The sequence below is a fragment of the Protopterus annectens genome, chromosome 12.part0 (genome assembly GCF_019279795.1).
Source record: "Protopterus annectens isolate FY-2018-M chromosome 12.part0, PAN1.0, whole genome shotgun sequence".
NCBI lineage: Eukaryota > Metazoa > Chordata > Ceratodontiformes > Protopteridae > Protopterus > Protopterus annectens.
This window is the reverse complement of record NC_056746.1, coordinates 240,002,216-240,019,715: the sequence shown is the minus strand read 5'-3', so window position 1 is coordinate 240,019,715 and position 17,500 is coordinate 240,002,216. Positions and strand designations below refer to the sequence as shown.

Genomic DNA, 17,500 nt, shown 5'->3' with positions numbered 1-17,500 from the left:
TCATTACAGAGGCATGTTTCTCACACAGACACACGCGCACACACACACACACACACACACACACACACACACACACACACACACACACACACACACACACACACACACACCAAAGAGGAGGAATGTATCTTTAGTTCTATAGCTATTGTTTATGCTCCCATGTCTACTGCTGCCATGCCACCTTCTTTGACTGGGAGTATATAATACTGACATAGGCAGTTTCCTCTTCTTGCCATCCAGTATAAATTGGTGCTCCAGCTTCTGGATCATTATCATCCACTTGCAGGCAGTGGTGCCTCTTTCTAGTACTTTATGGTGGAACAGTAGCTTCAGAACATTAATCCTACCGATTATGTTTGGGGATAATTTCCTCTAGATGTGCACTAAATAACTAGGGGGTGTTAAATTTGCTCATGCAAGATAATCACTCCGTAGATTATTACATACTTAGCCAATAACCAGACTGTGACCAAAAGTGAAAATCAAACCTTACATCTTGTATCTATAAATTAGCCAAATTAGCTATTATGGCAGTTTTCAGCATGGTCTTGCACACCTGTACAGTAAGCCCATCAGGAGCTGGGCCAAGGTACCCGTTTTGTAGACATAGACTTACAGACAGTGTATGCCTGTACACTGATAATGTTAGGCAAATGAAGCTTGTCTAGCAATTTTTCAATTACCGCAGGGGTGGGGAGTCCTCATAGGTCCTTTACAGTGATTCAAAGATGAATGTGAAGGTTGGAAAGATCTCAGCAGGTATTCTGCTCATGTTATGTCCACCTGTGATGGTGGTTATCCAAATAGCTGCAGGCTAGAACTTTAATCTATATGCCAGTAGTCTCCCCTGGCATATTATTTGTTATACGTGTTACTCAGAATTTTTTTTTTATTTTAGACATTGCTCCATTCCTTGTAAATAACTAACCAAATTTCTCAAACATATTGTTACTGTATTCTCAAAATACTGTACTTTTGCCTTGCCTATATTTGTATTGCATATTTCTCTCTGATTTTGTACTGTTAAGTATCTTACAATTTGAATTGCTAGGCTTTTCTTATTTTTTATTATTTTCCTGGAGCTTTTCTCCTCAGGTCTCTGCTGAAAAAGGGCTCTCTGGGCCCATTCGGACTAACCCAGTTAAGAAATGTAAAAATAAATAAAAACATTTCCTGCCCATAACTGAAATGCTGCTTGACTTTTAACAGATCTGATTATGACAGCTTACCTTTGAGGTTTTTATATTCTTTGGTGATCAGTTTGTTTTTAAAGCCAAAGAACCTAATCCTCAAAGTTTGTTCATAGATAAGTACTAGACTAGCTGCCCTTTCAGGCTATTTTGAGGCTAGCTAATTTCCCTCAGAAGTAAGGATCAAACTCAGTAACCTGTGTCTTTAAGGCAAACACCTTAACCATTATGCCAACTATTGGCAGCCAACATATCCTTGCTATGGATAACATAGGACTGTCTTGGATTTAACTGCAGAGGACCTACTTTACAGTGTGTATTGCTTCCTCACTTTCAAAGATTAGGGGATGCACCCTCCATTGCTTCTTTGCACCTGCCTGACCTCCCATATGTCTGGATGCTAACATTGCAGCTTCATAATCAGTCATGAGGCAGGATAGTGTGCTCATGTGACAGGCCTCACTCAGTATTTGCATAGATATTAAATAAAACTCAGTTCTGCTTCCTGTCTCACTTTTGGGTGTAATGTACACATATCCCATGTCCTTCATGCATAGCGCTTCCTAAGGGCCACACAGACTAAGCCATTCAGTCTTCTCACCCAAAATCAATTACTACCAGAGGTGAGTATGGCTATTTCAGAACATGTAAGAACAGGGGTGTGGAGGTGCAGCTCATACCCATTGGACTCCCACCCTCCCTGTAAAACATACCTTATTGGAGAGTAGCCATTTTTGACCTTCACAGTTCTCCTTTTGTTTTGTTGTTTTGATTTTTGTAATTTTGGGACTTGAAATTATGGGCTTCAGAATTACAACAGGGAACCCTCTTCATCACACCAGTACTATTGTGGTTTTCCACAGCACTGATGTTGTGCACCACCCCATGCCACAACTGCTGCCAAAAAGCCTTTTCTCCACAGCTGCTGCCAAAAAGACTTTTCTGTTTCACCTTTTTCCAAGATGTGCATGCGATATGTATGTAGGGCCTAGAGAATTACCTCAGTCTCCGGGTTGGTTGATGAAATTTTCCAGCTTTTGGCTCACTCAACAGCCCATCCCAAGACATATCCAAGTGCGGGTTATACATACATGACTGTCCTTGGCATAGATGCATATATCTGAGTTGTACCTCCTTCATTTGGTGGCCAGGTGCTTTTCTGCTGTCGTGCTGTGACCATTCCCACCCTCCCACCTGGTCCTGTACAGCAGTAATGGCCAAGTTATCACATTATCACTTCCTACCGCCCTGCAGCACTATGCTGATAGCCAGTAGTGTTGTACACATGCTGTTCCTCTACACACCTTCTGTATACATAGTCCTCCCATGGCCTATGTACAGGAGCCATTGTATCTGCAGTAGCACATCTTGCACTCTGTGTGCACAGATCCCAGTGTGCACCTTAGATGTGGCCATATACCAGTTAAGCATTTATGCTGTGTTTCCTGTCACAATGAGCATCCTCCCCAGAGGGATATGTATATGTTATGTCCTTGTGCTATTTTCTCTGTCATTGTGATTCACCCCCTCCCCCACAACTGATGGATATGCACCTGTCATGCCATTGTGAGCCATCCTGCTGGATGTTTTAATTGGTTATGCTCTTGTGCTGGGTTCTCTGTGATGGTGAGCCCTTCCAAGTTGACATGTACGCTGTGTTCTGTGTCATGGTGAGACCCTCCCAAGTGGATATGTGCTTGTTATGCCTTTCTGCTATGCTGTCTCACTCACATCTTTTGTTTCCTCTATGTCCCTTATGCTTCCATCCAATGCAGATGTACATTATCAGACATTTTGTCTTCCTTTGTTATGCCTATATCATATTCAATGTCTTCACCAATGAATTCCTACACCTGAATTGCTCATCTCAAAATGGCTTCCAGCAGTATGGTAATTATGCTTTTTATTGTGTTAAAACAGGTCCCACAATCTGTCAGTTATGCTAATAAAGAAATTTGGGATAATAGTTTCTAAAACTGCTACCATAATGCATTTCATTGTCCCATCTGAGTAGAATTAGCATGCATATCCTTGCCCATCCTGGGAGTAATGGGATATGTGCTCATTAAGTTTATTCACCGACCTTACAAAACCCATACCACCATGACTCTGTGCTACTGATGTTTTCACCTGTACACCATTCCTGCCCAATGACGCACACAACATAATGTCCAAATGTGTGGTTGTATGCATGAAACTACCAAGTGTAGTGGAGATGGATTCTTGAGGCACTGGTTTCAGTAGGGCTGCTGACTGGTGCAAGTGTGTGACAATGATTGGTGCAAGTGACAAGAATATCTTTCTATCTACTGCACAGGGATTACTGACATATAAATTAACATGAATCTTTGTTCAGTTCCTGCTGGCACATTATAATGGGTCATTTTGTAAAGTGGATGTCTGCCACCAGCATTCTTGTGAGCAGAACAGGCACTACTATAGCAGCCTGTGGTAACACCAGCCAATCCTACTTCACCAGTGAGAAGAAGAGGCTAGGGAGAGTGTGCCAGCTTTTTACTTTAAGCACTGTATATTTGTGGGTGGGGGGGTTGATGATTTAGTTTCTTTTTAACAGGTTCACAGTGTACTGAATTATTCTTGCTTTCTTTTGTAGCAGCTGAGAAGCTCAATTTCTACAGGGAGGTCTGTTTCTGAAAGACGTTGCCAATAGTGGGATATGTTTAGTTTGTCCATGACTGCATTGTGTAGTTGGAATTCTGTCTTGTGCATTTGTACTAATGTGTTTTATTTCTTCAATTTTTATTTTTGTTTTTCCTCATCCTTTACTGGTCCAGGTGTGATCAGGTTGACAAGTGGTGGCAGGCATCTGGTTATGTGCCAGTTGAGGCATCTGGCATTGAGTCACCAGGCCTGCCTCTCAGCAAGGGGACTAAGTTAACCACGCTGAAGGTGACCTTAAGAGGTCACTCATGGCCTCTGTGACCACCCCTTAAATGGGAGCTAGAAGATACTTTCCTGAGAGTGTCCTGGTGGAGTCCACCATGATCACACAGTATCACACAGTATCAGTTGTGGAGGCCGACTGCATCTGAGGTGTGCCAGCAGTCGGACACCTGTATAAGGACTGTAGAATGCTTCCTAGTATGGCTAGTAGAGTCACATGACCAGATAATGGATCTAGCCATCATGCTAACAGAGGTAGAGCCTGCATATGACATCAGCTATGGAAGTGATTGATGTGTTGGTGGGCTGTTCTTTTGGCTGGTCAGATGAGCCCGCTATACCTTACCCTGTCCTCCCCATACTGTTATTTCACTTTCTTATGGGCATTATCTGTAGTCCAAAACTCCCTATAAGCAGTTTTTCTCCTTCTGACTCTCTACTTCCCTCCATTACTGTCCCCACTTCATGTGTGCATACTGACTCCAGTTTGTCTATGTCTGTGATTTGTTTGTCTGCCCCTACTTCCTTCCCTGTTTTGTTTTTCTGCCCCTACTTCCTTCCCTACTCCTTTACTCCATCCCACAAAATTCCTTGCTATATTTCCTACGTACTTTTCTTCTTCAGAAATAGAAAATGGGACCCTGCCCCCCCCAAAAAAAAGAAGAAATAAAATATGCCCTTCTCCGCATAATTATCATTCCTTATGGTTGTCCTTATGTGTGCATGTTATTTTGCTTGTTATTCTCCTGATAATACGTTTACTTTTCCCTCCTCTTGTCACCATTTATATGATGAAGGGTGTTTACATTTTTCTGTACTGGCGTTTTTTGCCTGCTCACAGTGCCCACATTGCTGCTGTGAGGCATTTCATTTCATTTTATTCATAAGTTGTCTGGCAGTTGGCTGAGGGGATTAAGAAGCTGTTAATGCACTGTTTCCTGTGGCCCAGTGGTGCCAGGTTTGATTCCCTCAGCTTCCGTTGCCTAACTGTGGGACTCTGAGCAAGTCATTTAATCAGGCACTGCTCCCAGGCTGAGTCTGAAAAAGGTCTTCCCTGGCAAACAAGTGTGCATAGACACAGGCATTCCACCTTACTGGTCACATGACTAATGGTAGTGTGGTCCCTTCACCAAAGTTCAGTAGCTCAACTACTGTCAGTAATGCAGCCACACAAACTTACTGAGCAATTATTTTCTTGGAATTCCAGCACTATGGCAGTCCTGGTACATCTCTGAGCAACAATGGGTGGCATTACAGTACAGGACCTTTGATATTTAGAGCTGTTCTACAGTGAGGCAAATCTTTCTAAATACCCCTCTAGGAATCAAGTATTTTGCATCCAAGTTGAAGATGGATTTCATTAGTATCTATTAATAAAATGTGTTATTATCTTTTCAGACCATCATTGTTGGATTTTGCATTGTTTCATGATTAGTCAGTTTTTGTACATTGGCAATTGTTAGACTTCCATTTATGTTTTTAGGCTGGGAATCTCCGTCAGGGTTTTCTGATTTTTTCCTGTGTGCTTAAACTTTAACCTCCTTGGTTTTTAGTATTTTTTTTAATACAATCATTGTAAAAACTGCCTTTTATCCTTTCTCTTGACTGCAGCCTTCCATTCAAATTGTTCTTCTTTTATTTATTTATTTGTTTGTTGACCAGGTTAGTCCCACTAGGCCTTCACTCTCTTTTCAGTAGAGACCTAAGATGGTATGTATACTGAGTAAAGGAAATTTGGGGCCAGGGCAGTGGTGAACTTCCCCTACTCTTTTTGATAACTACCATGGAATAAATCCAGGTAGGTTACTGACAATGCAGACACGTGAGGCCTGGGTTTATTTCTCATCTTAAGGATGTATAGTCAGGAGTACTACCCTCTCCATTTTACACTGTATTGTTAGCAAAGGAAAAATAATCCAGTTAGCTGGTAAAGTAATACAGCCCACAGGCTTCTGGTCGTCTAGCACCAAAAGAATGAATGCTACATGTTGGCTACATGCTGTGCTGCTCACTCTGCTTTATCCTGGACAAAGATAATTTATGACTATATAAAAACGTGCCCATCAATTTATACCTCTTTGTCACAAATAAAATATTTTATTTCATCTCCTGTTATATGTGGAATATCTATGTTATATTTTCTGATCTCCATTTATATTGCCACGTATTTGTGATATTTGGAGGTGGTAGGTTATTACAGATCACTATAACCAGGTTTGCAGGTCACATCCACAAACACAGATATGTTAAATGTAATGGAAGTCTGTGGTGAGCACACTGCAGCTATCATATGCATTGGTGTAGTTCTTTACAGGCATGTGAATAAAATGATAAACCAAGACAGATTCAGCAGAGTAGAGTTTGCCCACTTTAATTGATATGCAGCTTTCCAACACAAGAAACACTTTTATTTACATAGCCATCCTGGCCAACTCCTAACTGCTGTTTACACATGCAAATATAATTTTTCTTCATGTAGAGAGCAGATTTGTTAAAGGACCAATAAAGAGTAGCCAGCTAATGCATAATGGACAGAGCAATGCTTCCTGGATTTTCTCACTTCCTACATACAATGGGCTCATTGGTTACGTAGTGCCAGGTACCACCAATGATTTCCACTGGGAGAGTTATGTCTTCTCTTGTTCTGCAATTACTGGGATCCTGTGACAGTAAAGTCCTGGCCATAAGAAGAGATTGCTGAATTACTTTGCCTCGATTTCTGTTGCTTCTCTTGTTTCCTGCTGACCATCAGTTGCTGGGCACTACTCCTGTGCAGGTTTAGTACTGCTTCAGGCATTGGCAAGTTGGGGAAGGGAAATAGAAACACAAAGCACAAGTAACAGATGGCAGCATCACATTTGCTGTCCTGTGTGCCAGATGTTCTTCGTGTTTCACTGTTGCAGTCATTACATTTGGGTAATCTGCTGGCAGCTTGCCCTCAGTCAGCCTTAGTAACAAAGTCTTGGGTCCTGCGTCAGTTGCTGTCTCCTCTTCCATGACGTCAGGTCATCAGGGGTATAAAACATGCAGCCGACACCATTTTATTCAGTCTTTCTTGCCGTGAAATGCCAGAAGCAGAAGCAGTTCGCAAATACCGGTCGGCCGACTCCTGAAATTTTCGTATTAGAGGTTCAGAACCGAAGTCTTCAAACTGAAGCTAAGTACCCTGTTGGGGAAACTTTTTCTTGCTCCTTACCGATGTCAGTAAAAGTTAATAATTGCATTACTTGTGGGAAGGAAATACCTCATAAGGATTTTCATTTGTACTGTATTTCTTGTCTAAGTCCTAATCACAATGTACCTTGCTGTCGGTTTTGTGCTAGATTTAACCAATGCACTATTAAGCGTCGGTATATTTTTGCTTCTAAATATTTTGGTTCAAGATTTAACTATCTTGAAATGTCGTCGGTTAGCAAACTGACTGCCAGAGTTCACAAAAAACATAAGGAAAAAGACAGAGACAGACCGTCGAGGTCCAAAACCAATGACAAAGCTTCTCCTAAGCCAATCGACTGGTTCGCCAGTACTCAGTGAGGTGATATCGCAGCCCCTGATACCCACGACTTTTGAGTCGCAGGCCTCTACCAAGACCCATTCAGAGTCCGGTATGCCGCGAGATTCTCAGAGTATTGAACCCACGGATATCTCTCCCTTGGATGGGTCCGGAGCCGCTGAGCAGGCACCAGCTTCTGAGGGTGTTTTCAGGCTTCAACTTTTTATATTAAACCAACGCCAGCAACAAAAACAAGGTCAAAAACAACTTCTATGTCTAAAAAACTGACACATGAGCCACGTGCTCAGGCCCCTATGCCTAAAAAACAGATGATCAAAATGGCTGAGGATTTAATTACCTTGATCAGGGGTTCCCAACCCCCCCTCGCTAAGAGGCCTAGGCAAGGCACAGATTATGAATCTTCAGATCAGGTTTCCATTTCTTCTGATTCCTCTTCTGATCAGGAATTTTCTATTCCACCCTGTGAGGATTCTGATGCAGAGGAATCCATTCCATCTGCATCTTCTCCTGAGGATTACTCTTTTGGAGTGACTTTGCATACTTTAAGGGAACATTTTCACTGGGAGAGTCAGGACTTCTCTGAATCAAAAAAGAGGCTTAGGGATTTCCTTCTTCTTCCTCAGCATAGGCCTTTGGCAATACCTCCTGTATTAGACATTGTTGATGATGTGTTCTCGGAATCAAGCATAGGTTCATAGGTTCATAGGTAGATACTAGGCTATCTGCCCTAGGGCATTTATAAGCCTAGCCAGAGTGTATTTGGCTTCTGCCTCCCTATTAGATTAGCCTACTGTGCCTCTGTAAAGTAGGTCACAGAAGGTACCCTTTTAAGATTAGTTTACTGTGCCTCTGTCTAGCAGGGACGCAGAAGAGATCCCAGGGGTGAATTTGCAATTTCCCATCCACACGTCCAGATTTACCTTGAAGAGGGTCAGCGAGGGGCTATGTCTAACATGAATTTGGATTCTATTCCAGAGTGAGGGGAGCCTCTGGGAAATGAATCTGTCCCTCCAGCATGTCCTATTTATTTTTGTGCTGAGGTTTAGGTCCCTGGAGCATGTAGCTCTAAGGGACTTGGATTTTTTGAGGTGGAGCGTGTCCATTAATTCTGGGTTTGACATGGCTTTGTACATCAGGCATAGATCGCCTCTGAGTAGGCAGTAAGCAACTGAGTAGAGCTGGAGTTTCTTTAGTCGAGCTGCATAGGACATCTGTTTGTAGCCCATGATCCTCTTGGTGAGGTACTTTTGGGGTCTCTGCAGTTGCTGCAGGTGTCAGGTAAGGTACATCCCAAAAGGGGCATTGTATTCAATTATGGGCCTGATGAGTAATGAGTTGAGGGGCACAATGACCTCTCTTGATCTAGATGCGAACCCTTTCGTGATAAGGTGGGCTATATAGAAGGTCTTTCTAACCACTTTGGCAACGTGATTATCAAAGGAGAGATTACTATCTACGTTGGTCCCCAAATCTCTAATTACTTCTTCCGTACTTAATGGATTACCACCTATGTGGTCATTTGTGGGCACCTTGTTTTTCCCAAAGGGGATGACTATGCACTTTTTAGCATTTAGCTTGAGGCCGTGGCTCTGGCACCAAGCATCCGTCTCTGTGAGACCCTTTTGGAGGATGCTTGTGTCAGCTGGAGATTCGATTATGGCCCCCAGTTTGCAGTCATCTGCAAACTTTGTCAGCCATAATCCCCCCATGTTAGCCTGAACCTCAGAGAAGTATATACCGAACAAGAGAGGTCCCAGAACTGAGCCCTGTGGGATGCCACTTGTAACTGGTTTGGATTCGGACATGGCACCTGTGATTCTGACCATATGGGTTCTATCTCTGAGCCAGTTTGCAACCCATCTTGTGATATAGGGGTTGATATTTAAGCTGGTAAGCTTATTTAAGATGCCCGAGTGGGGTATTGTGTCGAAGGCTTTTCGAGGTCCAGGTAGGCTGTGTGGACTACCTTGCCCTCATCTATGGCTTTGGTTACTGTTTCAAAGAAATCAACTAGGTTTAAGAGGCAAGATCTGCCCTTAACAAAGCCGAATTGGGTAGGGTCCAGTGTCTGGAGGCTCTCAATGTCTTTGTTTATGAGTTCCATGATAATACGCTCCATAGCTTTACAGACCAGACTAATCAGGCTTATGGGGCGATAGTTTCCAGGGTCCGTTGTGGCACCACCTTTGTGGAGTGGGACCACTGTAGCTGTACGCCATTCTTTGGGTACATATCCTGTAGTAAGGCTAGGTTTGAACAGTGACTTAATGTGAGGGTTCAGTTCTTCTTGGAGCTCATGTAAGACACAGCCTGGGACACCGTCCGGTCCCACAGATGCTGTGTTTTTTTGCTTTGGAGAGGGCAGCTTTCACCTGTGCATCTGTGATGTCAGGGAGGTTACATTCAGTTGGGATAGGCATTTGCTCCTTTGGGGGGAAAGGGGGGGAGAAGTTTGCATTGAATCTGTCTGCCAGGATGTTGGCTATGTCTGTAGGTTCGGTATATTTTGTACTGTTATGCAACAATTCAGAGCATATCTGGGAGTTTCCGCCCATGTTCCTGACATAACTAAAGAAGGCCTTGTGATTATCTTTAGTGTCTAGGGCAATTTTTCTTTCGAAACTGGCCTTTGATGATTTTATGAGGGATCAAAGTTTCTTGCTAATACTGATCAGAGATGCCTTCCCTTTTTGGGATTTTGCTCTGTCATGTAGTAGCTTCCTCCTTCTGTTGTATAGCTTATTTATGGCCGGGGTCCACCAGACCGGTCTCCTGTTTTTGGAGGAGTGAGTCTTGGTTTTATTTGGGATAGCACAATCCATGCATTCCTGCAGGTGCTCATAGAATGCATTTGTAAAGGATTCTGCGGAATGGGCTGTATTATCCTCTGGCCCAGGGGCTTTGAAGGATTCCACCTCAGTCTTGAGAAGTGCAAAGTTGGCTTTTGAGAAATTCTTTACAGTGATTTCCTTGGCTGAGGGTGGGGACGGGATATGGATGTCCATGGAAATTTGTTTATGGTCTGATCTTACCAATGAGGGGTTTACCTCTGGTGTGGAACATAGAGTCCCCATGTTGGTGATGACCAGGTCCAATATGTTGTTCCCTCTTGTGGGAGTGGTGACCAGTTGTTCCATTGAGTTAGAGTTTATAAATTCAAGGAACTGTTGGGCGAGGGTGTTTGGGCTTGAGTAGTTTTCCCAGTCAATGTTTGGGTAGTTGAAGTCACCCAATAACATAGTGTTTGGAGAGACCTTCATATTATCCAGTGTTCTCAGGAATGCCAAGTGGGGTTCCTGTAATAGGGAGGGTGTTCTGTAGCAGGCTACAAACTGAAAGGCAGTTTTGCCCACTGTTAGTTGCACATGGATGGTTTCCAATGCTTCATGCAGTGCCACTAACCTGGAGGTGTAGGTATCTTTGATGAATATAGATACTCCCCCTCCTTTTGTGCTTCCGTCTGAGTTTTGGGGCCGAAAAGCATGGTATGAGTTATAACCTGGTAGTGCTGGGGTGCTCTCAGGAGCCTTGAACCAGGTTTCTGTTACTGCCCAGACATCGATTTTCTCCATACTGAGGAGAGCCTCGAGTGCGTGCATCTTGAGGTTTAGACTTCTGGCATTGAGTAGCATTACCTTTAATCACAGATCCACTACGGCATGGCATGGCTCCTGATTCCCTGCTTCCAGCTCCTAGTAAGCCAGACAGATATTACAGGGTTCCTGACTCCCACAAATTTCTTTTCAAAAATCCTGCTGCTGATCCTGAGACTATTTCTCAGGGTCCCAAGGGTGTTAAGGCTTCTACAGCCAAAAGTCCTACCCCTTCTGATAGAGATTCCAGGGCGCTGGATAGATGGGGTAAGAAGGTTTATATGTCTGCAACCTTTGTAAGAAGGTTTATATGTCTGCAACCTTGGCAATCAGGGCTTTAAACTGCCAGTTTCATATGCTTAAATATCAACAGCATGTTATGGGCTTACTGAAACAGAAAATGATGTTGATTTCTGATTGTGTGGGAAATAAAGAGTTACAGGATTTATTGCAATCAGCAGAACAGGTTGGAAAGCATACTTTGCAATGTGATTTTGATTCCTTGGAGGCCTCTTGTAGGGCAGCCATAGTGGATCTATGATTAGAAGGCATGCCTGGCTCAAGGAGCAAAATCTGCCTGATCATGTTAAAGCTAAATTGTTGGATGCCCCTTTGCAGCATGATACTCTGTTTGGTAATAAGGCAGAAGAGGTTTTAAAGAAAATGGAAGACAAAGCTAAGTCTATGCAAACTGTAAAAGATTTCTTGCAAGTGTAGCCACCCAGGTTCAGTAGACACTGGCCTACTAAAAATTGGTCCTTTCCTGTTTCCAACAGAGCCACTCAGGGCAAACCCAGGTGCTCAAAAGGCTCCAGATATCAATCACAGGGTACTTACAGGTCAAAGCAAACGGGTTCCTCCACCTCCAAATCTGGAAGAAACAAAGCACAACCCTACCGTAAACGGTCTCAATGACTTTTCTCTACCATCTCCAAGAACTTATCTTTTGGCAGCCCCCTTGGGGGGAAAACTAGCACTTCATGCTCAAAATTGGCAGTTAATTACCCAGGACAAGTGGGTATTAAATATAGTATCCCAGGGGTACAGAATTCATTTCCATACTTTGCCAATTCCAAACGGATGGCCGGATCTGCCACAAAACCAGTGGGCAGAGGCTCAGAAACAAGTCATGTCCCTCATGGATATGGGGATTATTCAACCAGAAAAGGAAAAAGGACAAGGTTTTTATTCAAGACTTTTCCTGGTACCCAGAAAAGACAATTCATGGCACCCAATACTAGACTTATCGATTCTGAGCACATTCCTGGACATTCCAAAATTCAAAATGCTGACTTTACAACAGCTACTGCCTATGCTAGGCAAGAATGCTTGGTTAGTAACTCTAGACTTAAAAGAGGCATACCTGCATATCCCAATAAGGGAATCATGCAGAAGATACCTCCGCTTCAAAGCAGGTTTTTTGCATTATCAATTCTCTGTACTGCCCTTTGGCTTATCTACTGCGCCCAGGGTTTTTACAAAGTGCCTGGCACCAGTAATTGCATTCTGCAGACAAAGAAACATTCAAATTTATCCTTATCTGGATGATTGTCTCATTCAAGCATAGGACAAGGACACTCTTCTTCAACATCTGGCATTTGTAAAAAGGCTTCTAGCATGCCTAGGGTACACCATAAATGAAAAGAAATCACAACTGGTACCCCCTCAAATAATTACATTCCTGGGTGCAAGCTTGAATACGACTGCCTAGATGGCTTACCTCACGCCAGACAAACAAAGGCAACTGACAACATACTTCATACTAATGGCAACAAAAACCCAGTTATCTGCAAGACAAATTCTGCAGGCTTTGGGATTCATGGCATCCTGATTCTGCATTCTACTAATTCCATATGCGAGACTGCATATGAGGAAACTTCAATGGTACCTAAAAAGTTTGTGGAGTCAGCATTGTCACAGCCTGGAAACAATGATTCCTCTCATTCCCTGCCTGCAACAGGAGCTTCTTTGGTGGGCAGAGACATGTCACCAAAACAGGGGACTGTCATTCACTCTACCCCCTGCCACCCAAACCCTAACTAGAGATGCATCAGACTATGCTTGGGGGGGCCCACCTGGCAGGGAGATGCATTCAGGGCAAATGGAGCCCAAACCAAATGCATCTGTATATCAACCAGAAAGAAATGCTAGCTGTTCAGAATGCTCTGACAGCCTTCAAGGACTTACTTCATCCAGGACAACTACTGATAAAGGCAGACAACACCACAGTTATGTGGTACATAAACAAGCAGGGGGGTACACATTCTTACCCCTTTTGCAGACTAGCCATGGCCTTGTTGAACACAGCCCTGACTTACCAAATACATCTTCAAGCACAATTCCTGCCAGGAAAGCAAAATACTCTGGGCAGACGACCTAAGCAGAAATCTTATGGACCCACACGAATGGAAACTGGATCCACAAATCTTCAGCATGTTAACACAGAAATGGGGGAGACCAGACATAGATCTATTCGCCTCGCCCCAAAACTATCAGTTGGACAAATTCTGCACAAGAACTCATCACAAAAAAGCATGGAAAGTGGATGCTCTATCCTTCAGCTGGAAAAACCTATTAGTCTATGCCTTTCCCCTCTGCTTCTACTCTCCAAGGTCTTACTAAAAGTCGGACAGAAAAAAACAAAAATAATCCTAATTGCCCTGGACTTGCCTTGCCAGCACTGGTACCCACTTCTAAGGAATATGTCACTCCTTCCTCTGTGGTACTTGCCTCAAACACCTCATCTACTGTCTCAGCAGAACTTTCAAATTCTACATACTCAGCTCCAAACTCTGAATCTTGCAGCATGGCTGATCAACTAATTATTCAAACCATATCTCTCAGTAAACCTGTGATGAATGTCATTTTGGAAGCCAGAAGGCCTAGCACTAGAAAATCTTATGCTGATAAATGGAAGAGATTCTGTGCTTGGAACCAAGCACAAGGAATAGACACAGCAAAGCCCAATATTCCTCAGATTTTACAATACTTAACTGAGATGCTTGACAAGGGCCTATCTTTTTCTTCAATAAAAATCCATGCTTCTGCCATCTTGGCTCATTACCACACAGAGCCTCCTCTCTTTTCTCATCCACTGCTTAAACAGTATCTTACAGGGGCCAAAAATTTAAGGCCTCCCAGGAGAGTACCAACTCCTGCATGGGACCTCAATTTTGTGCTGGAAAAACTCACCCTGCCTCCTTTTGAACCAGCAGCTACTGTGGATATAAAATTTCTATCTTGGAAAACAGCTTTTCTTTTGGCAGTCACTTCAGCAACAAGGGTTTCAGAACTACAGACTCTCATGGCAGTGGAGCCTTTTATTATATTTTACCCGGACAGGGTGGCCCTCAGGACCAATCCTTTTTTTATGCCTAAGGTGGTATCCAGTGTGGCTCTTAACTAGACCGTTCACCTGCCAACATTTTACCCAAATCCACAGAACAAGGGGTAGTGGATTCTGCATTCATTGGATGTACACAGACAACTAAGATTCTACTTAAACAGGACCAAATCTCTAAGAAAGTCTGAGCAACTACTGGTAGCATTTGCTGCAGGATCAGAGGGGAAGGCTATGTCAAAGCAGACTATTTCTAAATGGATAAGCCACTGCATTTGTTTCTGCTGTCTGCACCATGGTAAACCTGTGCCCAAGGGGATCAGATCACATTCCACCAGGGCTGCCTCTACTTCAGCAGCTTTTCTCAGAGGGGTCCCAACCAAAGACATTCTTGAAGTTGCTACTTGGAGCTCTGTTCATACCTTCACAGAGCATTATCATTTACCTATCTTCTCTAAATCCAGGGCAGGCTTTTCCACTGCAGTCCTGCAGGGCCTTATAGCCGCTCCTAATGCTGTTTAGTTCCATCCTCCCATCCATAGCTTTGGGATTCTATCCAAATGTAATGACTACAACAGTGAAACATGAAGAACATAGTACAGTTGTGTACACTTACCATAAATGTAGATGTTCGAGTGTATTCACTGTTGCAATCTGGGTTATCCACCCGCCATCCCCCATTCTATACCTTTTCTTTCCTTCACTATACTCAAAAGCCATTGTGGTGTATTTGCTTTTAGTTGAAGGTAAAGTTTATGTTTCTAAAAGTGCATTTATATATTTAAAGTTTATTTATATATATATTTTTGCTCCCCATTTGGGGGGCACCTGACATCTGGGGCAAGTAAAACTAAATAAAATGGCATCGGCTGCATGTTTTATACCCCTGACGACCTGACATCATGGAGGAGGAGACAGCAACCAATGCAGGACCCAAGACTTTGTTATTCATGCCGACTGAGGGCAACCTGCCAGCAGATTTCCCAAATGTAATGACTGCAACAGTGAATACACTCGAACATCTACATTTATGGTAAGTGTAGACAACTGTACTTTTTTTCGCCAGTCCCTACCCACCCAAAATGTGGTAACTTTATACTATGAGGTTGAGCGAACAGTAAGACATGGCCTGTAAAGTGGTGCCCTGTTTCCAGATTAGGACAACCACACCTCCTTGGCCATCGAGCATGCATGTCTGGCAATTGCTTTAAGTCACAGCCTCCAACAGGGTTCAATGAGGAATCCATTTTTATCATGACAGTCCTGTCCCCCAGGATGGGCATACCTACCCGCCCAGCCACCCTACCAGTCTAAAGGGTCACTAATTAAACCTGAGTCACTCAGACCATAGTCAGTGCTTCCTTTTCTTCTATTACATGAGAAAATAAACATTTTATATGGAAAATGGTGGACCAGCCATGAGAAATATGAAGCAATTCTTTTTAAACTGCATATTTGTTGTTTTTTTTTTCTTTATTACAGGTATTATTACTTAATATTCCCTAACTTTATGCATACCCTTACTGATGATGATGATTTTAAATGAGGACTATTTCTAAATAAATAGATTTCATATTATTATTCCACAGCATATGCATATTTGTGTAACTTTTGAATGTGCCCATGTTGTGTTGCATTCACATTTTTACCATAAGGTCAAAGTAAACCATATTAATATGTATATATGTTTGCAAAAGTGGTATATAATGTTAAACATCGATTTATACATCAAAATAAGTTGTTCTAGGAGAACGTTACTAGAAGAATGTTATTTATATCTGCGCAAACAATAGAGAAAGCCCAAAGGAAAAGGATCATGTTACTATTCAAAGTTAGCCAGACTGCTGTGTATGAGTTTAAAATATGCTTGTAAGTCCTGTAATCCTACTCTCATTTTGACATGTCAAACAAGTCTAAATGCAAAACACTGGGTTGTAAGTTGGCTTTACATTGTCTATACATTTTATAGTGTTGCGACTATGTTTTTTCCATTGACCATTTAGGATGGTGACATCTGCTGTGAGCACAGTTGCTTCCCTGCTGTCATAGATGAAAGAAAGTTACAGCTGTGGCCATACTAATTTTAGAATGTACTGGAGCACGGACAGGGAGAACAAAACAGGAAATGGTAGCTGTAATTACAGAAACACTCCTGCTTTTGTATGATGAATTTCCTGTGAGGACCTAGCCAGTATATGTTTTGCTGAAGCATGTACCAAACAACTTGGTTGTGTCTGGTTATTTGAAACTGGAATATACTACACTATGGTACTAAGAACTGAGAAAACAACTTTAGGTAAATATTAAATACCACAAGCCATTCTAATTTACTTTGATCTTTGATACCTACAATGTATAGTTTATAGTTTAATGGGCTCAGTGCCTTCACTAGGTTTTTGCATTGCATTTAATACTGTGTCATCTAACCAAAGGCCTATTTGTTAGAGTTTCTAGTAGTTTCTAGTATTTCTTTCCATATTCTTGGAAGAAGCACTAGAGAACATAATAATATTTTCAGTGGTTGATTTGTTAGTAATTTAAACTGCATGGTCCAACTAGGCACTGGTGTTTTTTTCATTTTCAAAGGATGCTTGAAGATACTGCACACGTAGATATGAGTGAGATTCCCTTCTGAGGACAGTGTGAAAAAATGAATTTTCCCAGGGTAGTGATATATGCTTGCATAGCGATGTTACCAGCCAAAGTTAATTGCACACCTCTGAATTAAAAAAAAAATCAGTTCCAGTAACTGTTAAATTCTTTGAATTTCAGAAGTAAATTGTATGAAGAATATTACTGAGGAAGGTAGGCTTTTAGAAATGCAATACATAAGAGGTACAGTCAGTAGGCAGATCACCTGAGATGTCCATACGATATACGCAACATGGTGCTGATAACAACTGCATAATGATTGCTAATCATTAGAGAAAGAGAGTACTGTACACATATGAGAGTAATG

The 17,500-nt window shown here is 42.4% G+C and overlaps 1 protein-coding gene across 2 annotated transcripts in view; it reads left to right on the top strand.

The window, feature by feature from the left end:
• LOC122816479 (neuronal-specific septin-3-like) overlaps positions 1 to 17,500 on the top strand; it is a 1,898,421-nt gene that overhangs the window by 179,791 nt on the left and 1,701,130 nt on the right. The window contains exon 1 of one of the 2 annotated variants that reach the window (XM_044089301.1): positions 16,762 to 16,837. The exons of the other annotated variant lie outside the window; for it this stretch is intronic. Coding sequence (XP_043945236.1) covers positions 16,807 to 16,837 — 31 coding nt within the window. The 5' untranslated portion in view covers positions 16,762 to 16,806. Of the gene's footprint in view, positions 1 to 16,761; positions 16,838 to 17,500 lie in introns of those variants that run through there. 2 annotated transcript variants of the gene reach the window in all.